Source organism: Xiphophorus maculatus, chromosome 3 (genome assembly GCF_002775205.1).
Source record: "Xiphophorus maculatus strain JP 163 A chromosome 3, X_maculatus-5.0-male, whole genome shotgun sequence".
Lineage (NCBI taxonomy): Eukaryota > Metazoa > Chordata > Actinopteri > Cyprinodontiformes > Poeciliidae > Xiphophorus > Xiphophorus maculatus.
The window spans coordinates 8,063,271-8,087,321 of NC_036445.1; the positions used below are offsets into that span (position 1 = coordinate 8,063,271).

Consider the following 24,051-nt stretch of genomic DNA (forward strand, 5'->3'; position numbering starts at 1 on the left):
AAAAAATCAATATTAAAGAATTGTTTAGTTAAAACAAACTCCTATGTTGCTGAAAAGTAAGTTTTGTTTTATTTCAACTATACTAAAATATTTGCACTAGAAACTAGAACCAAAAAAAAGGTAACATTTCTATTTGCAGTGAAATAATCTAATAGAACTAATATTGGTCAGATGTTGTGTTTTTGCAGTGTAGCCCTCAATACAGGATCTTCTGTCACCGCACTGCCTTAATAAGCATAACTACCAAATATAAACATGTACTAATGTTCATAAAGAGGTAAGATCAGTGCAGACTGTCAATAAATATAACAGGATGCAGTGAAATTTGAGGTGGTATTTTAGTAATTTGCGACGTTGGTTCTTAAAATGATGCAGCTCTGTGTTGGTCCAAATGAGTCTGTGCTGCAGAAAAGTTAACGTTAAACTTTTATAGTTTAACTTTTTCTGCAGGACAGTGACACCTAGTGGCTGAGCTGTAAATCAGACCTTTACTGTTTCATTTACCGTTTTCACTTAAATGGCTGCTAAATAGTAAATTATATTAATCTCTAAACGCCGTTTATTGTGCATTAACTACAGCTGAGAAGAAAACTAAAAAAACTAAGTTTAGAAATGCTTATTGTTCTTAGTCAGAAATGTTTACACCTGTAGATGTAACACTGGTAGATTTGTTTCCTTTGCTCCCTTAATTAATGCATAATAAAGTCATTAATGATTTATAAACATTTCTATGACCTATTTAGCCGTAAAGTGTTGCAGACTGGTGAGACTTTAGAAATGACTCCATCACAATCTGTCTGTTTGCAGCCGAGTCCGCCTTTATTTTCAGTAATTCTTTCCATATATGAACAACCTGTACAAAACAACCAGTTCTTCGTGTTTCTCTTTTTCTTCCCCTCTGATTATTTTTTTTAGTTTTCTTAGTCACAACATACAACTTGCATCATAGTAACAACAATCAGCAATATCATACACCCACTTCGCAATATTCAAACTAACATTTTCTGTGCGATACAAAATAAATTTACACATACTTTTGATTTTTTTTTCTCCAAAAAATAAAAAAGTCATTATTTACAAATTTCACGAAAAAAAGTAAACATTCTCCACACCAGTTTGCTTTTACACTGAAGTCAGAGGCATATTCTTATTATTAACATTTTGTATAGTTCATCTGTACAGTGTATTTTATTTATATGTGTATATATATATATATCTATATATGTATATTATCTCATTGTAGTGAGACTGGAGCATTTATAACACTGTTACTACATGAGAGTTGATTTGTTTACGTTTTTTGTCTGCTTGTTCTGTTGTGTTTAATATTTGCCAGATCAAATATTAAGAGCAGTTGATTGGTTACCAGTAAGGCAGAAATTATGTTTGCATGACATGAATGGCTTCAGTTTCTTTCCGGGACGCGTTTCAATTCAGCTAAACCGCAAGAAAATTTATTTATTCGATTTATAAAATGCTCATACTTACATCTGGGGGAAAAAAAAAAAAAAAACACCCGACGAAATCTACAACCACAAAAAGATTTACTTTTACTACAACCAAAAAAAACAACAAAAAAACTGAGAATTGAAACCTATACAGATATTTACTGGTGGGTCTCTCTAGTTGTTTCCCATTCGTTGTGTTTGTGGAAGAGGCAGTGTTTTATGGCAATAAAAGGTAGAAGTCACGTGTGCATATCATGCTGCACTAATATAGTGCAAAGTAGCGCCTGAAACAAAGCGAGGGTGAAGGCCGCCGATCAGTTTATCCCACAAACACAGGCCTCTGAATCAAGGAGAAATAAAAAGACTGGAAAAAAGAGATTTGAGTCAAAACCCGGCTGAGGATTGAGGGAAGAAAAAGGAATCCAAACCTTTTGATGGAGATTTTCCTCTCCCTCCTCCTCTTCTTCCCTGCGGTGACTTTTGGCAACAAACAAACCTTCAGAGCGTCCAAAGCCTCCAGCTAGTCAGCGTGTTCAGGAAAGCGCGGGGGTGAAAGAGTTGGAGACTCTCAGTTTAAAAATAAAAGGCATTTCATTGAGCAAACTGGAGGTCATGAAGGTTTTGGTTAAGGAAAATCAAATCGGAATAAGTGAGTCCATTCACGCTGCAAACATCGCTCGCTGTCATTGGGGGGTTTGTGTGACAGGTGGAGCGGCTCTACATGTCCGTGTCCCCGTCGTAGGCGAGCGTTAGCGGCTTGAGCCGGTTGTTCTGCTGCCTCTGTCTCTGAGGTCTCTTTGGCTTTTTGCTGGGAGAGAAAGATGGAGACAGGAGTTAAAACGTCGAAGCCTCAAACACGATGACATTCTGACAAAATGAGGATGAGAATGAAATAAAAACAAGAGGGGGAGGTCACTGATGGGAAGCTAATTTCCAATGTTAAATCCTGAACTCGCCTGCCTTGCAGAGGCACAGATTTGTATTTTTGAATAAATATCCAACAATTAAAGTTGATCCTCAGCTGAGAAAAGATTTTTTTCCCACCTTAATTATTAAATCTAGAGCTGAAAAAAAAAAGATCAATATAGATCACGATTGACCAATAATACGTAATCCGTTCCAATATTCACTGAACTCCGATCCAGAACCGCACAGCATTCTGGGAGATGTAGGCAGAGCAAAGACTTTAGTCTCAACCTCTGAAGGCCAGCTAAGAAAAGTTGGTGGAATCAACTGACCCACTCACTCTGTGGTTACCTAGCAACTCATTCATTGGTTACCTAGCAACAACCTGTTGAGTAACAGTTCAAGGTTTCCAAACTTTGCCTCATAACTGCTCAAAAATAAAAAACAACATGCAGTGAAAACTGGATAAAACAGGAAATGTCCTGCCACCAGTTTGTTAGTATTTCAGATATTTAAAACAAAACAAAAAACTAATCAATAATTATCAATAGACTGATATGAAATTATTGTATTTGGGTAAAATTTCTTTAGCCAACTCATCCAGCCCTAATTTAACCTTGATATTTTAGAAATTACATTTAATTAAATTCTGAAATTAGTTGTGTCAAATTGGACATGTAAATGTCATTCTTGGCTAATACAGATTTTCCATGTTTAAGGTTTTGGTAGCTGCGTTTCCATTACAAATGTGCAAAACTTTTTGTCAAGTTTCCACTAATAACAACCCCCTTCCTCCCCCCACAATTTTGCAATTCTGACGTTTCCACTAAATAAGAAATAAAATTAAAAATAACACATCACTAAAAATTAGGCCAGCGACGAATGTAAACAGTTACATGAGATATATTTATATTTCAGCCTTGGCATTAATCAGCCATCAGCCAATCAGAGGAGACGTTGTTAAGGAGTTAAGAGCAACAAACTTCTTATACTTGGGAGCGGCGTTTTGGGGAAATTGTAGGCGGCGAAAAGCTATGAATTCAACACGTTAGAATGACACACAACTTTTTATGAACTAGTGGAGCCAGACAAAAAACAAACCACCATCTTACTACCACTTCCTATCATCTTCTTTGGCATTTCTGCCAGTAGTAACAGAAATGTGACTCATTTGATGTGAAAACATTTTTTTTTTCCAAAAATTGGCATTTCTATTGAGAACATTTCTTTTTGTGATTTCAATTTGCACAATTTTATGGTAAACAGAAAAGCAGCTATTGGCTGACTGGTGAGGTACCAAACATGTTGTGCATTACTACTTATTATGAGGTTGGTCATTCGAATACAGATACTAAAAATGACAAAAAGGAAACATTTATCACCTAAAGTTAATATAATATTGCCAAAGTGGTGCTGCCAATTCTCCCAAACCTCAAGTTTAGTAAAATTTGGGACTGATGGATAAATAAACAGAGGGAAATAGTAAGCAAAGTTTAGAAGGTAGACGTAAAAAAAATAAGAGCATACTTAAAGGAAATATGTCAAAATAATTTTTTATTCTAAGTTAAATGCAGTTTTATATGTGGTAAGAACTGACTGACAGGCCTCAGAAGAATCACAAGGATCTGTATAAAAGCTTTAAAGGTATGAAGTTAATTTGCATGCAAAACTTGCACACATTTTACATCTGCTCATTTGCCTCCTGGGAGAGAAAGACCTTTAGAGGAGGAGTTAAAGACGTGATTCCTGCCATTTATCTGGGCTGTCAGCTCTGCAGGAGTCATATCTCAGAGCAATACGGTGTAAATTTATCCTCCAAAGAACAGCTTACAATGACAGAACATATAATATTTAGTTTTCTGTTACTTGAAATCTTTATTCTGAAGTTTCTTTCAAAACTTTTCTCCAATGTGATGCATCTCGTAGCATTTTAAAGAATCTCTCCTCGACTGAAGAGTTTTCTTCTTCGGCAAATACCGTAATTAGAAACTTTTTAATTTAACTTAAAAACCAAACAACCAATGTTAGTTAAGTTGAAAGCAATATCAAATAATTAGGGGTGACATGTTCTCATTTTAAAATAATTAAAGCTAACGAACCGTAGATGGTTACGGAAATTATGTGACTGCTTTGACAGGAACTTAAAAGTCAGGTGCAATTCTTCATTTGGCCACAAGAGGGCAGGCTGACACCGTGCTTCAGTTACTAGTAACATCTCTACTATAGGTTGGACAGACGGCAAAATTAAAAATATATCTGGATCTGATGTTAAATGTTAGGGAAACAACAAATTAATTAATTAATGCATTAAACTGGGGAAACAACACAGGAGTGTAAAAGATTATTTCAGGCAAAACAATACAAACTCTTCACTGTTTCCACAGAGATACTGAGCTCAGATTATGAGGAAGTATCTGATGGTGGTGTTTGCTCAGATTTACTAATTTTATTTCAGCTAATATTTTTTTCAAATAATGTTTCTTCAAAATTATGCGTCATCTACAATGCAGAAACAAAAATTTAACCAAGTATTTTTAGTCTAATTTCTAGAGCAAATATCTTGGCAAACTTGACATGAGACAAAACTAACTTACAGGCAACTTTTCAGCAAGATGTGTAAGACATTAAATGTCTCGTTCCACTGGCAGATAATTTCACTTATAACTCGTACTTATAAGTATCAACATTAAGGAACAACCTCCTATTTCTGGCTAAATCAAACTTTCAAACACCTCCGATGAGTGAAAACTTACTGGATATGAAGCATCTGGATTATCTTCATTCCTGAACAATGGGAGATTATTAGGATCTACAGCAACTATAATCTACGTCTAGTCAATGAGAGCTACTATCCCACAACTTTGAGATGATAATCAGTTGATTCATGTGTGTTGGAGGAGGTATGCGTCTAAAAGTTGGAGGATATTAGCCTTCGATGACAGAACACCTCATATCTTGACCTTTGCAACTGCGTCAGTCACGCAGGGCGCCGCCATGACGGATGTTGGAAATGGGGGACGGGTGTGTTGAATGGAGAGACTGAAATTGCTTTCACAAGTTGTTTTTGTCAATACAGATGCCTTCCACTTTTTCAAGTCAAGCTAATGCTAATGCTAGTTCAGGTTTATTGACGGCGGTTTTTAAAAAAAGTCAGCTAGCTGAATTTACGCCACATGATTTATATCACTACGTCATAAAAGGTGTTTCCTCTTAAACTGGAGCAGACATAAAAACGTACAACAGACGAGATGCTATGTAGTTATTTTCGTACATGCTAGGTTACATGATTACTAGTGGTTAGTAATCACGCAGTGTTTCATTGCATCTTACTAAGATCACTTATTAGTGAGATTTTGCACTAATTTGTTGGCCTGTGATGTTTGTTCTGTGTGCACTAAGCGGTGAATAATGGTATAAAATAAAACTTGGCTAAACTGGCAAAAACAACTTGGGAAAACAATCTGACGTCCATCATGGCGTTTTGACTAATTTTTGTGACGAAGTTGCAAAGGGTCAACAGGAAGTCTACTGGGTTGGCGCTTTCCTCACCTGGACCTTTACCCAGCCTCTCAGGCAGAACACGGGACACTTTTCGAGCTCACAGGGAAACTGAGGGACTGCTGGTGCTTATAGCGGAGGGAGAGTCGGGGTGGGTCTGAGCCCTCCACATCCTCTTTAGCTACTATTGCTCTGAGCCAGCTCTTGGCACTCGGGACAGGTGTAAACCATCTCGTGAGAGTTCTGGCCCATCCACACCGCCGTCCCGTTGGCGTCAGACTCTTGGGCCTTAAGAGAGCGGTGCACCTTGACGCACGCGCTGCTGCTCTCCAACAGCAAACGCATGAGAAAGCAAAAGAAATGGAGATGGCATGAAGGAGGGGCATGCTGCAACTCAAGGTGGGAGGGATGGATGGTGATGAGACGGGTTTTGTTTCAGGGCTCAGGTGATGATGACAATGATGACGACTACGGGGAGATCAAACTTATCAACTCACCAAGCTAGGTATATCATAGACACTATGAAAATGAGGAGAACAAAGGCTCCTGCTGCTACACCGTACACCCACATCTTCAGCTTCCCATCTGTGGAGAAGGACGCTGGTCAGTTCTTAATCTGTTACTTCAATGGCACAGATTAAGATTACATCACAATCAGCAAAGTTAGCTCCTGCTGTCAATCACAAATCTGGGAAAACACCATTTATTTCAGTATGTAACTTTTATAAAAAATGTTTTAAAACTCTCATCATGTTGTCAGCATGATACGAGTCAGCAAACTTAGACACTAACTTACAACCTAATTCCAATAATGTTGTTTATAAGCTAACCTTTATTTCAATTACACCTATCAATAAGCCACTGAGCCAATAGGAATAATAAATATTTATTACACTGGAACAATCCAAACAAGTCCTGTTAACGTACATTAGATACTTCAATAGAAAATAAAAAGAAAGTTACAAAAAACGGACTAATAAAATAAATGTTCTTTAGCAAATAGAAATAATGTTGGTGATTCTAACCAAAAACAAGAAACATTTAATCTGATTTAACTTAAAACACAGAAGAAAATGTCTTTTTATTAGGTGTGTGAAAATTCAATAGTAAGTTAAGGATTTTAATCAAATGATTTATTAGCATAATTATATAAATTACTAAGCAGTTTGAATATCAAGCACTTTCAAGGACATCATAAAGAATCAGTGTATTTTTTTTCTGTAAAATTACCTCAGGTTTCAGATAAGCAACTTCAAGCAAAATGTTTTATTACATTAAAATTTTAATGCAATACTGTATAACCAAGATATATATCAAAATTATTGGAAGAGAAATATAAAAAATACAGCTTTATTCTCAGAAAAAACATGAAATTAAGGCCGACAGAGGTAAGAACGTAATTTGGTATTGATGAATTAGTGAATAATTTCCTCCTCTATCATGATATTAAACATTAAAATGTCAGCGTGACCTCATAAATCTGATTATCAATATCTTTATGCCTCTGCCTGCACATCTCTGTAGAAATACTACAGAAATCTGTAGCATTTCTGGTTTGGTTGCATTTTTATTCATACAATTAAAATAGTTAATGAAGAAATCATTTTAATTTACAGAGTAGAAGCTGATCTCGGGCTGTAGGGGGTCAGAGTGAAAATCAGCTAACCAGACAAAAATCAGTAAATCCATCTGCTATATGATCAAAATGTTTTTTATTTATATTTAATCCATTAGTGAGCCACTAATCTCCTCAATGAACCTTGATATTTGGGACTTTCTGTTTCTGCCTCCATCTTTAGATTTGTCTCCATAACTCTGTAGCTAAAGGAAGCTGAGGTTAATGTCTGTGAGCTCCTTCATCCTGAAGGTTTCTCTTCCTGCCACGGATGATTTGTGAGGAAGATTTGCGGATATATTTCTCTAAAGTTAATGTTCCAGCAGCAGCATGCAGTCGGCAGCTCCATCGTGCGTTTATTCATGTTCCAGATTTCACACATGCACCGTAGGAAGTGTAAATATGTCGACTTTCAGCGACAAGCCTCTGAGCCAACTCACATCCTGCTTCGCAAATACGGGATTTTCTCATTTATGTGCTCAGAAGAGAAAAGGAGCTTTTAACAAGACAAAAGTCAAAATGTTTTACTGCAAGAGGAAGTTATGAACTTTATCATAACTTATGATTAACATTATTTTGATACTATTTTTCTTGATCAGATGGATTCAAGAATGGATTTCAGTTTATGTAAAATCTATGCTTATGTACGGAAAAGATTAGGGCCACTAACAAAGAGAAAAAAAAAAAAAAAAAAAAAAATATATATATATATATATATATATATATACTTTAAAGAAAATTAATTAAATAATGAAAATCTTCTCAGAATTCCTATTGTTTTAATTTGTCTTTTGATTTTAATCTCCAAATTTTGACTTTAATCTCAGCAATGCTGTCTTTGATCTCAGTAATTCTGACTTTAATGGCCCTAATCATCTTCCATACGTCTGTTTTCCTCCCTCTGTTGCTCCTGTAACATTTAGTTGCTGAATCTGAACTTTGCATTCAAAGGGAAGATAGTTTTCATTTTAGTGCAACAAAGTAACAAAGTCCATCTAATTAAAATATTTTATCTAGAAATAAGTAATTAAAGCAGAGTGTGTGCCGTCTCTGTGCTGGACTGACCTGGTCCGTAGGGCTGCAGGTACCAGGTCCGGCCCGTGCGTCCCGGCTGGATGGTGGTGGGCAGCGTGGGATTAATGGCACGACTGGTCTTTACGTCCCCTTTCTTGTCACCTGCAGTGGGAATCTCCAGGACTGGGATCGGGGCGCACTGGTCCAGCTGACCCGCAGGCGACAGGACCTCTGTGAAGCCCTCGTCGCACATGCACATCCCGGCCTGCAGGGGGCAGCGCGAAGCAAGTTTAGATTTACTGAGGATGTGGATGAAGGTGGAAGCACTTCCACCTAGTGTGAGGATCCAGGGGGGATAATCTGGATGATTGTCTTATTGTTTGGTCACATATTTAAATAAAAAGAATCTTAGAAACCCACATGTTAGAGTTGCTTTTGAAACATAATCAATGAAATAAAAATAAAAAAACATTTTGATGTATAATTACGGCATTTGGAAAAAAATGTTTCAATTGTTGATTTTTGTGTTTTTATGACGTAGAGCACCTTGAACTGCCCTGTTGTTAAAACTTGATTTAATTTGATAATTTTACCCTTATCACAAATAAAAAGTCTCCATCTGCATCAGGCCGGTTCATCTGCTGGATGTACATTTGTATATTCTTCAATTGCTACTGGTGGGTCGCACAAAATCACTTCAAGGGTCACAAACGGTCCGTGCGCCGCACTTTGGACACCCCTGGTTTAAACTCAGCTGAATCTCTCAAAGTTCAGGGGAATTTTAAAACATGAGCTGTTTGATTAGAGAACTGTCTTCATCAGGTTAATGCTGCACCTAGAAGTGAAAGTGCTGCTGCAAAGAGACATGGATCAATACGGCTTCGTTCCAAGCACAAAAACTGGGACAACCAAAGGATTTTTCTTTGAAATTTTGATCAGAACAGAAACTTGTTAAATACACAAATCGATGTGAAGAACAAGGAAATGTAGCTGCAATAAACTCTGAGCTCAGCAGAATCCTGTGTGTTTGTATATGATGTTTTATTATATATAAACCATATCTTTGCCATCATTTAAAAATAATCATTTAAAATGAATAAACAACACTCAGCCTATGGGGGCGGCAAGTAAAGCTTGGAGGCCTGCCAGGCTGATAATACACCGAAGGAAACCCTGAATAATAAATTAAACTGAGGAAAAATTAGTTTTTTTTTCTCCAAGTAAAATCAGAAACGTATCCATTATTCTCTTCAGACTGGTAAAAGCAAATCTGTGTTGGTTAATGATACAAAACTGCATTGAAGTTTCTGGTTTTAAGGTGATTAAATGGGAGTGTGAACAATATTTCTCTCATTCTAAACTCTCATCTTGCTCCGTTTAGGTTGTAATCATTATAATCAGTTTTAGTTGCTGGATTACATTTTTCTAAAAAGATTTGCTATTGAAGACAAAAACAAATAACTTCCTGATTCTGACACTGCACAACAGAGAAACGGATTTTATCTGTTTGTGCTGCTAACATTTATTTTTCCGCTTCATTCAGATTCAATCTTATCAGCAGTGTCACAGCGAAACAAGGTGACCTGCACCTTCAAATTCAGCTGCTGTGGACCGATAGACATTTTCTTTATTTTAATTTCAGAGTTAAAAAGGCTTACCTCGCTACAGAAAGACTTCGTCATGAGACAGGGAGGGTCACAGGAGCTGTTGTCCACTGGCGGATTCATTGCAGGACAACCACCTGCAGAGTTGGGAGATGAAACGGCTCAGGTGATATTTTTATACCTTCATTTGGGTTTCAACTGCTTCTATAAGCAAGTGCTTTGAAAAACATTAATTTGTTGTGGGGTGGATTTTTTGGTGTTTGGAAATTGAGCTGTTTCAAAAACATCCTGATTGTTAAGTAACAATCAGCACCATTACCTAGCAACCCCTGCTGAGCTCCAGCATGTTTGGTCAGCTGATTTTACCACTCTGTGCACTGTACAATGGCTGCTGGAAAAGAAAAGTGTTTTGTTGTCGACTTACCATCCAGAAACAACTTGGTGTATTCTTGTTGGTTATGCAGGAGGCTCTACTTATGCTTTTCAAACATGTATAGTTGCATAATTGCGTATCCGTCTCCTTTGCTCTGACTGAATTGGGCAAAAAAAACACTCGTTGACTCTGCTCCCTCTTCTAGGAACTTGTTTCAAGAAAGTTTTAGACTGACTGAATGCATGTTCATTGCTTTTAAATCTAAAAGTTCTTGACGTTGATTTAGTGACATGTTCCTGTTTCTTTTGCTAGTTGACATTTGTTGGATTTGTTGCTGCCTCTTGGCCACAGTTTCCTTAAAGAAGAGTTGTGGGTTTTTCTTTATCCTGGTTAAACAAATGTTAAATCTGTTGGCAGCCATTTCAGTGTAAAACTTGAGTTGGGGGAGTGGCCAGCTGGCAGAGCACTAAAACAGGTCATTCTGAAAGGAGAAAATCTCTTTATCTAAGAATTATTTTGTGTAAAAATGTAATCAACATGTTTTATTATTTCCCATAAACCTATCCCAACCTGTTAAAGGAAGGATAATAGGTCACCTTAAATGTCCTTTCGTAAAGTAGCCTGTAGATTCATCTGCAAGTGAAGCAGAGAATATTGCAGCCTTGTTTGTTTTTTACACAGTTTTAGGTGAGCAACAACAGGCTGATGTATTATTCATAAAATAATAGCTGCCATCACCCACCACCTACATTCCCTGTAGAAACAAAGTCTCTAGTTTCTCAGATTTCTTTTTTTCTGTTGTATTTTTGACATTTTGTGTTAATTTCACCTCCTACGTGAAACTGCCACCAGTGGTTTATACTTGTTGAGCTGCTGCAGTTTCTCACCTTTGAAAGATAAATTCGGCAGCACTATCTATTATTCAAAACACTGTATGGAAATGTGTCTTCATCTTTTCCAGCCAGTATCTCCCCTAAAATACACCAAAGCTATTTCCCATTTCTTGTTACAGCTCCACTTTCATTTGCTTCACTGTATTCAGAATACTGAGCGATATTTATGCCTTCCATTTTTTGACAGAGAGATTTGGAAATTGTGCAGAAACGCAAGTATTTATAAACGTTGGTGCAGAGAATATTGGCATGCAAAGTCGTTCTCATTGTTTATTGTTGCCTCAAACCTTCAGCTGGAGAGAACAGTGGAAAATACACGACATAAGGTACTAACGATGATAAAACACCATATCTGAAAGGGGACGTGAGGAACATCTGGTTTCTCTTGACACCTGCTGGATTTCATGCAGTTTAGTTCCACTGAAATTATTACTCCACTGTTAAAAATTTAATTTACTCGAGATCATTTATGGAGCTTCATTCCAAAACAAACTTCAGGGTTATGCAGACAAAGTAAGTTCAGTTAATTGTATCAATAAATTGAAAGAATATGTCCTTTTTTTATAATTTGGGATGATTTCCTGAAAAAACATGCAGCAAAAAACAAAGAATTAAAGTATTAGAGGATCTTCCTCATCTTCAAACCTCTGTTCTTTGCCTACAGCCCAAATAAGAGAAAACAAAACATTTTATTTGTGTCCAAAATAAATATAGTTTTATGTTAAACTAATTAAGATAAGATTTCTTATATTTTAAAAGTTGATTTATAAATTGAAGGTATTATAATGGAAACTCTGAATTTGACTTGAGTTTAAACTTAAATTAAGTCTATAATTCCAAGTTTTGTTAACATCGACTAATATTATTATTATTATTATTTAGCTGTGTTTATCTGTGATTAGCAGAAATATTAAAGCTGTAAAGCAGGGTTTGGTAATCCAGGCTGTTCATGTCCTGTAAATATTTTTGTTACTTCATGTTTGGCTCAGAAAACTAATTCTCTTAAAACCTGATGAAAAAATAAATGTGTCCATTTGGCAAAGTTCTGCTGCTGATGTAGCGGATCGAACCAGAGATCGACATTTGCAGCCAACTAGCCTCAGAGCTACAATCGTAGTAACACAATATCATTAACAGTGTTAAAGTGAATTTTATTTTTCATTTAGAAACATAAATTTAACACAGTTACATTTTGGACTCAGGTGTGCACACTTCTGCTAATGTGCTAGTAGCAGAGCTAATGTTTTGTTTGACAGCATTTAGCGCGCTAGCTTTCCCTAAATGATTTTTCTGGATAAATTCTGAAGTTTTGTAAACTTTTAGTTGTGACATCTCTGTTGAAGTTTTGTTTATTAATTGTTAATCCTATTAGTTAGACATTTATATTCCTGCTCTTATTTTGAAGGGAGTGAAGACAGCAATTCTGTTTGCTCTCTAATTTCTTTTTTCCCCAATAACTTTATTTCAAACAATATACAGAAACTAAATAAAACAAAAATACAACATTAAAAGGCATAACAGAACATGTAAATTATGATGTTAAAATTAAATTGATGTTTAAGGGTTGTAGGGTTTAAAAGGCAGAATCAGATTAAAATTAACATTGAGCCTATTTTTTTGCAGGTTCAGCTTTCTGTGTGACGCAAACATTTCAATGACGTTTATATTTTATATAATTACTTAAACAGGTTAAATTTCATAATTTATAATGTCTCAAGGAACCAATGTTTTGAGATACCTGTATGTTTATCTAATTTAAATAGCTAACTTTGTTTATATATATATATATATATATATATATATATATATATATATATATATATATATATATATATATATATATATATACATACCATAATATGTAAGGCACTGTTTGTTGGTGAAAGGCAATAATAGTAACACTTGCATTGATGCCACACATGTTGATAAAACTGAGTGTACTGACAGAAGTGATGAATTTGAATACTATAAAATGTTTTTTTTTTCTGTTACATCCCCAGTGTGTTGCAGACTGAACATTTCTAAATGTGTGAAACCCAGACTTCATTACCGGTGACGTTGAGTCCATCCGAGCGCTGACACCAGACAACCGGACGGCTGGAGTTCGGACGGCTGCTGCTGAACCACTTATACTCAAAACATTCGCCTCCTGCAAATAAAACACAGAAAAAGTCACCATCTTTAAAACCGCAGTGCAGTTACAGTCTGGAGTGAAGACCATTAATCATATGTGTGACAGATTGATAAAGCAGCAGCTCAGTTATTTTCACATAAGAAGTAACTGTCACATATTGTCCAGTTCAAGGGTTTAATCTTCACTGAGAGCTTTTGCTTAATGACTTTCTATCAATGCTATTATAACTTTATCAATATCTCCATCTAGGCAGTAAATGACTGTACTTCCCTCTGGAGTCCAGAGTAACCAATCATCATCGCAGCCAATTTAGTGGCGTAAATGAACAGTTTAACTTTGAACAAAAGAAAGATCTGCTCTGTGCAGGCCTGGGAACGGTATCGCTGCTTCAGTCGGCGGCTCGGCTCCATCTCTGGACGATTTGTCTAAAACCGACACAACTTCATCCTTAATGTGCTTCACTTTCCTCATTTCTCCAATTTTTCTCCTTCCTCTACAAATGAAGTCGTTTTTCAGACGTGTGAAGTTATCACTGATTTACTCACTTCCCAGCATCTTTCACCAACAGATTGGAGTTTTACTGAGACAAGAACATTCCTCAAAACGAAGCGCGCGCAGTAGAGGCAGTAAAAACGTGAGTAAGGTGGCTGGAGACAAGAAAAGCTCTTACAGGGCAAAGAAACATGAAAGATGGTGATTTTGATCGACAAACGATTTGTTACAGTTTCAAATCCCAACCTATTGTCCTTCTGCATGGAGTCTGCAGTATTCTCCCTGTACATGCCTGGGTTATCTCCAGTCCAAAAACATTGTTGTTAGGTTAATTGTAAGGCATTATCGTGTTAAATGTCTTGTCATGATAAGAATTTAGATTTATTGTCGCCTCAATAAATTAAATTAATGATGTCAGAAACCCTCCAAAGCTTTCCTTATTGTCAGGATTGGTGGTTTTAAGGCTTATCCACTGTTTGTTCAAAGAAAGCATCAATAAATACTAATAAATTTTAAAATACTGTTTCTGTGTACACTTACTGTATTTATGGTGTCCAAAAAGTGTATTACCAATGATGCTTGAAGCATGCTTGTTTCTGACTCACTGGAGTATTTATGCAGTTTGTACTGTGGAAATTCAGAGGAACTAGATTTCTTTTAACAGATCATCTGTCTTATACTGTCACGACTTAACTATAATTTCAACAAAATGTTAAAAAAGCTTTTCTTTATAAAAGTTACACACTGCAGCTTCTTTACTTTGATGTCACTGAGCCATCTGAAGTTTTCATATTTCTTCCAGCTGTGAGGAGCTTTTTCTGCTGCTGAAGTTGTGAAAACACTGATCTGCTATTCTGGTTATGCTGCAGTCAGACCATGGAAGGAATTAATACGGTAAAAGTATCCAAACGGGACAAAGCTTTGCTTCTGTTTTTCTTAAGTGAGCATCCCATCAAACCACTTTTTCCCTCCTTTTGCGCCCCCACTCATCTTGGCAGGGGCTCTCCTCCCCCCTGTGGGCATTGAGTGATGCTGTGAAACCAGGTCAGGATGGCGGAGGCTGCTTTGGAGCTGTGTACAGTAGCCAAGGAGGGAAGTGTGGAGGAGTGAGATGCCAGGGTGGGGTTTCGTTCTGCAGACCTAACCTATGGCAGCTGATGATTCACAGCTCATCAACACCAGGCAGCAGAGATCACAACAGTATTTCCTCAATTTGGAGATCTCATGCAGAAAGTCCCATCTGGAAAACCACCAGTTAACCCACCTAGCAGAAGGAAAACAGGGTGAAAGCTTTTCCATTTGTCCCGGTCATATCTGGGGCAAAATACCAAAAGCTGCACTCCCGGATAGCGCTGCTGCCTCCCGGCGAGGAAAAAAAAACCTCAGCCTGAATCCAGTCTTGAGCACAAAATGAACATGTTTTTTTCTGTTGGCTTCTTCTGGTGTCCCAGATTCCTCCAACATGCAGGTTCAGAGAGAAAGAAGAGAGAACGGCCTGCAGGTGTGACCCTGAATCAAAGTGTCTCTTTGCGTTTGCCCTCTCATCACTGACAGACTTCAACATGCAACTGACTTCAACTCAACAACAGAAAGGAACAGCTGAAGATGTCCAGCAACTTCAAAACATGGCTATTTTCTTACTTATTACATAAGTTGTGAATGGAGCAAAACCTTTTTTCATTTGTGGCCACCGCTACATGCTTTAGCATGCTTTAGAGGTGACGTATTATGCTTCCTTGAACAGGTTAGGAAAGGTCTATGGACTAAAAAGATGCTCATTACATTTTTTTGCGTAAAATAATTCTTAGATGATGAGATTTCAGTCGGCTCAGTTTTGATTTTGGGATCCTTTCACTTTAAATCCAAATAATCTGCTGCTGGCCACGCCCCCAACTCAACGTTTACACTTGCACGCGAAACTGGCCGCAAATTATAGAACAATACATCTTTGAAAAGCAGAGCCAAGAAGAATACAGCAAATGGTTTCTAAATGGTAAGTCAAAACTAAAACACTTGTCTTTTCCAGCAGCCGCTTCGGTTGCCAGGTGACGGGTGGAACTTGGCTGGGGTTGCTAGGTAACAGGCTGGGGTTGCTAATTTCTGACGTTAAATTCTGATGATTTTTCAAACTGCTCACTTTTCAGACACCAGCCTGTCACAGCCTGTTGGTTTTTTAAGCCTAGGTTATTTTTAGAAGCAGTAGAAACATTTGTATTGCAAATTTTTTTGCCCAGGTCCCTCTTGAAAATGAGATCTAGATCTCAACGGGGTTTACCTGGTTAAATAAAGGAATATATATATATATATACAGGGATTGGACAATGAAACTGAAACACCTGGTTTTAGACCACAATAACTTATTAGTATGGTGTAGGGCCTCCTTTTGCGGCCAATACAGCGTTAATTCGTCTTGGGAATGACATATACAAGTCCTGCACAGTGGTCAGAGGGATTTTAAGCCATTCTTCTTGCAGGATAGTGGCCAGGTCACGACGTGATGCTGGTGGAGGAAAATGTTTCCTGACTCGCTCCTCCAAAACACCCCAAAGTGGCTCAATAATATTTAGATCTGGTGACTGTGCAGGCCATGGGAGATGTTCAACTTCACTTTCATGTTCATCAAACCAATCTTTCACCAGTCTCGCTGTGTGTATTGATGCATTGTCATCCTGATACAATGTTTGAACCATTGGATGCACATGGTCCTCCAGAATGGTTCGGTAGTCCTTGGCAGTGACGCGCCCATCTAGCACAAGTATGGGGCCAAGGGAATGCCATGATATGGCAGCCCAAACCATCACTGATCCACCCCCATGCTTCACTCTGGGCATGCAACAGTCTGGGTGGTACGCTTCTTTGGGGCTTCTCCACACCGCAACTCTCCCGGATGTGGGGAAAACAGTAAAGGTGGACTCATCAGAGAACAATACATGTTTCACATTGTCCACAGCCCAAGATTTGCGCTCCTTGCACCATTGAAACGGACATTTGGCATTGGCACGAGTGACCAAAGGTTTGGCTATAGCAGCCCAGCCGTGTATATTGACCATGTGGAGCTCCTGACGGACAGTTTTGGTGGAAACAGGAGAGTTGAGGTGCACATTTAATTCTGCCATGATTTGGGCAGCCGTGGTTTTATGTTTTTTGGATACAATCCGGGTTAGCACCCAAACATCCCTTTCAGACAGCTTCCTCTTGCATCCACAGTTAATCCTGTTGGATGTGGTTCGTCCTTCTTGGTGGTATGCTGACATTACCCTGGATACCGTGGCTTTTGATACATCACAAAGACTTGCTGTCTTGGTCACAGATGCGCCAGCAAGACGTGCACCAACAATTTGTCCTCTTTTGAACTCTGGTATGTCACCCATAATGTTGTGTGCATTGCAATATTTTGAGCAAAACTGGGCTCTTACCCTGCTAATTGGACCTTCACACTCTGCTCTTATTGGTTCAATGTGCAATTAATGAAGATTGGCCACCAGGCTGGTCCAATTTAGCCATGAAACCTCCCACACTAAAATGAGAGGTGTTTCAGTTTCATTGTCCAACCCCTGTATATATATATACAGTATATATATATATATATATATAAACATAATGAAGCACAAAACGTGAAAAATTTAAATTTTATGTGAGCTTTAAAGAAAGCTCACAACAATTAATTAGCTTCCAGTAATTTAGACAGTTTTATTTGGAAAATATAAAAGCACATGTACCTAGTAATCGAAAACAGACAACAAAAGATATTAGTTCCAGTGATCCAACTGATATGGCTATGGAAGCTTTTTATTTACACAGTGCCTTGGAGAAGTATCCAGACCCTTTAAGCTCTTTCATAGAGTCACATTGCGACCAGAAGTTTTAAGGTATTCCATATTTAATTATTACATACAATGACATATTTCTTTCAAAAGCAAAATACAGCTCAGTCAAACTGTAAAGAGATCAACTGAAGAGTAGTTTTCCAGTTCTACTGAGAGGTATGTGCAAGTTTACAAAACAGTTACATTTCTAATAAAGTTAAAATATTTCCTAAAGTATGTAATTTCAGACATTAACTGGAAAATTAGAAGCTGAATACAAATGCTAATCACACCGTTCAATTTACTAGAAAATGTTGAGAAGCATATGTTTTCCTTATACTTGTGTTGGTTAGTTGCATAAAATAAAACACATTAATCTTGTGGCTGTATTGTGATAAAATAGGAAAGTACTTTCTTATGAGATGAAGTTCACAATTGCCGAGTGTAAAAAAGGTAGTAAAATATTTATTTTATCCATTTATAGCACCTCTGACTAAGTTATATCATTGCCAAAGACTGACAGGATCAGATTTGACCCTAAGGTCAAAAGGCTGCATAACTGAGGCATCTTCAGCAGATCCATGGTTACATTTAGAAAGCTACAAGTCAAGTTTTTCCTTTACCTCTCAAGCCTTGTGACCAGCGTAGAGAAAAGGATTCGTACCTGTGCAGGGCTGCGACTCCCAAGCCTGATCTGGACACAGCTGCAGGTTTTCAGGCTCCTGGGCCAGGACAGCTCGGGACCGGACCTGAACGGAGCCGAAGTCCACGCCGGCTCCTTTCACACAGATGTTGACACATGAGCTCCAGTCAGACCACTCCATCAGGTAGCATTCGCCTGCACCACAAGAGAGACAGAAAACGGCACCGTGACTGAAAACAAATACAAGAATTTACCTCAACACTCCTGACTTACAGCATAGAGGAAATTATTATGTTTGGGTTTGATTGGCTGGACAATAAATCAATAACAATATATACGATAGATCAACATCCATAGAAAATACATCTGATAAGAATGTTCAACATATTGAATATTCACCAAACTCCGATCCAGAACCGCACAGCATTCTGGGAGATGTAGGCAGAGGAAAGACTAACCTCTGAACCTTTGAAGGCCAGCTAAGAAAAGTTGGTGGAATCAACTCACTCTCACTCTTTGGTTACCTAGGAACTCACTCACTCTTTGGTTACCTAGCAACAACCTGCTGAGTAACTGGCACAGCAGCAGTTTAAGGTTTCACTACTGTGTCTTATAGCTGCTTAAAAGTGAAAACATACTAATCCCCAGCTATGCACTAAAAAAAGGACCTCCATTTTCTTTTACCCTGATTCACAATCCCCTTGTAGAAAACTATCTGAGTTTTAGATTGCAGTTTGATATTTCAGCACTCCTGCAGTTTGGCTGCAAAGGGACGGACTCGGTTATTATCTAGGGCAGCTTCTCAGTGCTTCCCATCTCTGGGAGCAGTAGTTAAGTTTTTTTTTTTAACCAAAATGAGAAATTCATCAGTGGAAACACTGCTAGCATGTAAAAACTGAGATGATTTCAAACGGAGGTGGTTTTAAATGAGCTGTGGGTTGAATAAAGAATAACTTGTTTTCCCTTCTGCATGACAAACAATGAGTTCTGACCTAAAATAGACCCACGACACTTTGAAAATGAACTCAGCATTTGTACTTTGTCTTTTGGCAGAAGCAAAGAAGAATAATCCTTCCTTCAGGGACTGCTGACACTGAAAATAACAGCTCTATAGTTAAGCAGCACTATGTGGAAATACACTGTTTTTATCCCGCTGGATCATAAACTAGGGGATAAATTTCTTTCTTTAGAAATGTTGTAGATTTGGCCCATTTAGCAAAAGAAATGTCTTCTTCTCCATCAGCAGCAGTTTTTGGGTGCAGTCACTGGAAATAAAGAGCGATGTTGCGGTTGTGAAAAGTGAGTCACTGTATGGAGTAGAAAAGTCCTGGCTGGGATTTAATTAGATTTAAGGATTTTTAGGATCTGGAAGAACATAAGTAAGAAAAGGCACTGAGATACAGTATGTAAGCATTTCCAGACTTTATTTTCAATATTTCTCATTAGTCAGTCTATGCATCCATCCATTCTCAACATTATGCATCTACATGCTCAAATATTTGACAATATTTGCCACCAATCCATTCATCCAGATCTTAAATCCAACCAACCAACCAACCATTTTGCAGTCCATTTATCCAAAGATCCGACCTTCAGTTAGTCCATCCAGCCTTTCTCTGTTTCACATATAAAATCTTACAATTGTTAAAACGTCCATCATAAATTAAAAATATTCAAGACATGAAAGTTAAAAAAAAGTTGTCTGAGATGGCTGAAAAAATAAAACTTTCTGATGTTTAATTTAACTGCAGAATTTTGACTTTTTGTGAACATGAGGAACAAGTTTAATGAGATGTCAAGTTGCATTTAGCAAATAAATTATGTGAAATGAGTTTTTAGACATTTTCTTCTTAACCAATGAATGAAAAAATATAAATATGTCTTTAAAAAAAGTAGGAAGTGTTATTATTATAAGACTGCATAAAAATGCTAAGTTACATATACTTGGCAATATATTTATTCAAGATTTTTCCCCCTTTGCTTGCAAGTAGTAACACTTTCATCTACATGGATTTATAGTCAAACTTATAGTTTCGCAGTATTTTCTCTGCGTACTCCAGTAGCCAGGCAACGTCATTTTATTGCTAAATTTCCTGTTGTGTCTTTGTACAATGATAGTAGAGTAATATTTTTTTTTTCCTCACTTAGTTGGAGAAGATTCTAAGAGTACGATTGTTTTACAAATGGTTTGGCTTGTGTTCTTAAATTTGGAAAATATCGGCTCAAAATACCAAGTTTGTGCTGCACATCAATTTATTTACCAGTCATAAATCATAAAAACCGGAACAGATGTCCTTCATAGCCTACAGGCTGAGCCGGGACCTGATCAGTGACCGAAATAAAAAATAAAAAAGGGCATCCTGTACAGGTCGATTGTGGACCAGCGTTGCCAGGTTTGTGGATTTGTCACCCACTGGGACAACTCATGCTGAAAATGTGTCGACACATGGCACACTGACACATTTCCTGTGCAAGGCGCACAGCTTTGCTCCTGTAGAGATGCGCTGCTTTGAGCTTCCCTCTGTTACCTGCTATGCACATTTCAGATTAGGAAAAAAAACAAAACACTGGAACATGACCAGAGTTTTTAACGTCAACAGATGCTGCATTCCCAACAGTCAAATTTAGTCAAGTCAAGTTTATTTAGCACATTTCAGCAACAAGGCAGTTTAAAGTGATTTACATGATAAAACAATTATGAAACAACCAGTAAACATTTTATTTTGTCAAATGCCATCACCAAAATCATCAAGAATAATCATCATCCAAAATGTTGATCAATATTCCAGTTATTATTAAGGCAACTCTACAACAGGTGGATTTTTAGTATTTATTTAAAGGAACTCAGTGTTTCGGCTGTTTTCTGGAAGTTTGTCTCCCAGATTAGTCCTGGATGATATGGCTGGAAAACGTTTCACAATAAAAGTGTTTCATATCAGTCAATATCGATAATTACTAATTAATATTTTGTTTTAAATATCTGGCATCACCTTTCCTGTTTTATCTGTTTTTTACTCCATGCCATTGTTTTTTATATTTAAACAATTTTGAGGTACGGTAGCAAAACCTGAAACTGCTGCTGTGCCAGTTACTCCACAGGTTGTTGCTAGGTAATCGAAGAATGAGCGTTGCTAGGTAACCAAAGAGTGAGTTGATTCCACCAACTCGACCTTTCACATGCATGTGACCTTTCACATGCATGTGAAAGGTCTTAGCTGCATGTGAAAGGTCGAGTATCTAAAGTCTTTCTTCTGCCTACATCTCCCAGAATGCTGTGCAGTTCTGAATTAGAATCCAGTGAATACTCTACCGGATATATTACCCATTGATACTGATCATGTGTTTATCATGATGGATATTTTTGTTGACATATTGTACAGCCATAATAAAAACTGAATGTTTGCTTTGGTTTTGGTTCTGGGGAAGCAAAGCAGACCAGAATCATTCGACCTGAGTGGTCTGGAAAGCTGATTAAGCAAACACTAATCTTTAAGGTAATCTGAAGCTGTTCAGTGATTTATAAAGTAACAGAAGTATTTTAAAGTCTTTTCTCTGATGTAGCTGCTGCAAACACTGAAGGATCGAAGCTTCAGGTGGTAGTCTGCTCTGCCTTTCTTCTTCTACTCACCTGCAAAGGTTATTGATTTTTAAAAAACTTCTTCCACTTGAATGAAATTTCCAAAGATATATGCAACTGCAACTATAAATTTAATAAAAAATACGTCCCTGTTTGACTTTAGTCTGCATATAACATAACATACTTTGCATAATATAATTCAGAAGCTTCTCTCATGCATTCTTATTTTAAATTCCTTCTGTATGGTATATTAGCTTATGTATATTTTTTCTTTTCATAGATTTATTGCGTAACTATTCCTGTTGTGTTATTTTGGGACTCAACAGGGATAAAAAGTAAAAATGCAAGTCACAATGGGGTTCAAACATCAAGAGTGTGATTACTTGTTTTCTTGTACTAGAACAACCAGCAGCTGCATTGCAGTAAAAGAACTAAACAAATCTTTTCTATAAAACTAATCTTCAGCCTAACAGCTTTAGCTAATGTTTTAGATCCATACCGTATTTACTCATAAAGTGCATATATAAAACTCCCTTTTCAAGCATCTTTTAGGATCAGCAAAAAACCAAGGAAGAGCCAGTGGGAAACGACCATTTTAGCAATCTCACAGAGCTTGTGTTTACCCTGGCATCACCAGGAGAATGCAAATTAAGGTTGAAGCTTTTCGGTTTGCTTTCACTTTTCAACAGACATTATCAGCGATGTTGAATATGCCTTGGGGACGTGTGGACAGATAGTTTACCCATCAGATCAGGAGTCTCAAACTCCAGTCCTCGAGGGCCGCTGTCCTGCACTTTTTAGATGTGCCACAGGTACAAAACGCTGGAATGAAATGGCTTAATGACCTCCTCCTTGTGTAGATCAGTTCTCCCAGCCTTGCTAATGACCTAATTATTCTATTCAGGTGGTGCAGCAGAGGCACATCTAAAAGTTGCAGGACTGCGGCCCTCCAGGACTGGAGTTTGACACCCCTGCATCAGAGGAACAAGACATGGAATTAATTGCACAAGCTTTTCTATGAAAATGTTTGTCTGTGTAAACTTGGCTCTACTATGAGTTAAATAGTCATGGAACTAGGCATTTTTCTCAGTAAATATATTAGTAATATTTCTATTGACATATTTATTTCATCCTTCGTTTAGTTATATGAAATCTGCCATTCAATAATATTCCCACCTGCAAAATGGGAAGATGAACATAACCTCTCTTCCTCCAAACATTGTGCAATGAAATCCAAGGCTTTACACACTTTTTCTTCAGCAGTGGAGTTTTGTGCAGTGTGTGTGTGAGTGCATTTATTATTTTCATGGGATAAACTGTGTTAGCCATTTCCAAGTCTTTTTGAATCTCTGCGTGCGCTCATTGACTATAGGATTACAATTTGAACCACTATTTAGATTCATCTGTCAGAAATCTTAGACAATTTCTGTCTAAGGTGAAATAAATTCCACTTTCAGACTCCAATGTTGCATAATGGAAGATTTATGGGATTAGCTATCATCAGTAGCTTAGTAATCCATGGTCAAATTTTCTATGCTTTTACCAATCTATGCAATACTTTGGTAATGGGAAACCTTTAGGTCATCAATTAATGCTAAACCAGCTAAATTGCACATAACAGGAGATATATTTTCTAAATAATTGCTTTATTAGAAAGTATATCTTACTTATCTGATTTTAGCTGGTTTCTTAGTTTTCTGTCTACATGAGTTCAAAACTGATTCCAACTCATTTCATGGACGAATTTGTTTTGATGTTTTTGTATTTCATTATATAGCTGTCATGCCAGAATGGAGCCAATTACAATTCAGGTGTCAAATATTTCTATTTTTAGATTTACATCTCAGTTGAGGGGTTTTCTCAGTGTTCAGTAACTTCCACATGAAGCTAAAAAGAAAAAAAACATCTATTCAGAGTGGCGCCCCTGGCTTGGCAGGACACCTCAGCACACTAATAGTGTCTGCTGCTAGGAGACCTGTGAGGAATCATCAGACCGCTACTCAAGTGAACACCTTGGTATGTTTCACACCTTTCATGGGCGGCTCACT

At 37.4% G+C, this 24,051-nt stretch overlaps 1 protein-coding gene across 2 annotated transcripts in view; it reads right to left on the reverse strand.

Annotated features, from left to right (window-relative positions):
- Positions 1–796: 796 nt before the first annotated feature.
- Positions 797–24,051, reverse strand: part of LOC102221553 (thrombospondin type-1 domain-containing protein 7A-like) — a 201,330-nt gene continuing 178,075 nt past the window's right edge. For both annotated transcript variants that reach the window (XM_023330941.1, XM_023330939.1), the window contains 6 exons: positions 18,448–18,621; positions 13,402–13,500; positions 10,140–10,222; positions 8,533–8,746; positions 6,350–6,437; positions 797–2,256 (listed from right to left, as the gene is read on the reverse strand). In XM_023330941.1, the coding sequence (XP_023186709.1) occupies positions 2,166–2,256; positions 6,350–6,437; positions 8,533–8,746; positions 10,140–10,222; positions 13,402–13,500; positions 18,448–18,621 (749 nt within the window). In that variant the 3' untranslated portion in view covers positions 797–2,165. The remainder of the gene's footprint in view (positions 2,257–6,349; positions 6,438–8,532; positions 8,747–10,139; positions 10,223–13,401; positions 13,501–18,447; positions 18,622–24,051) is intronic.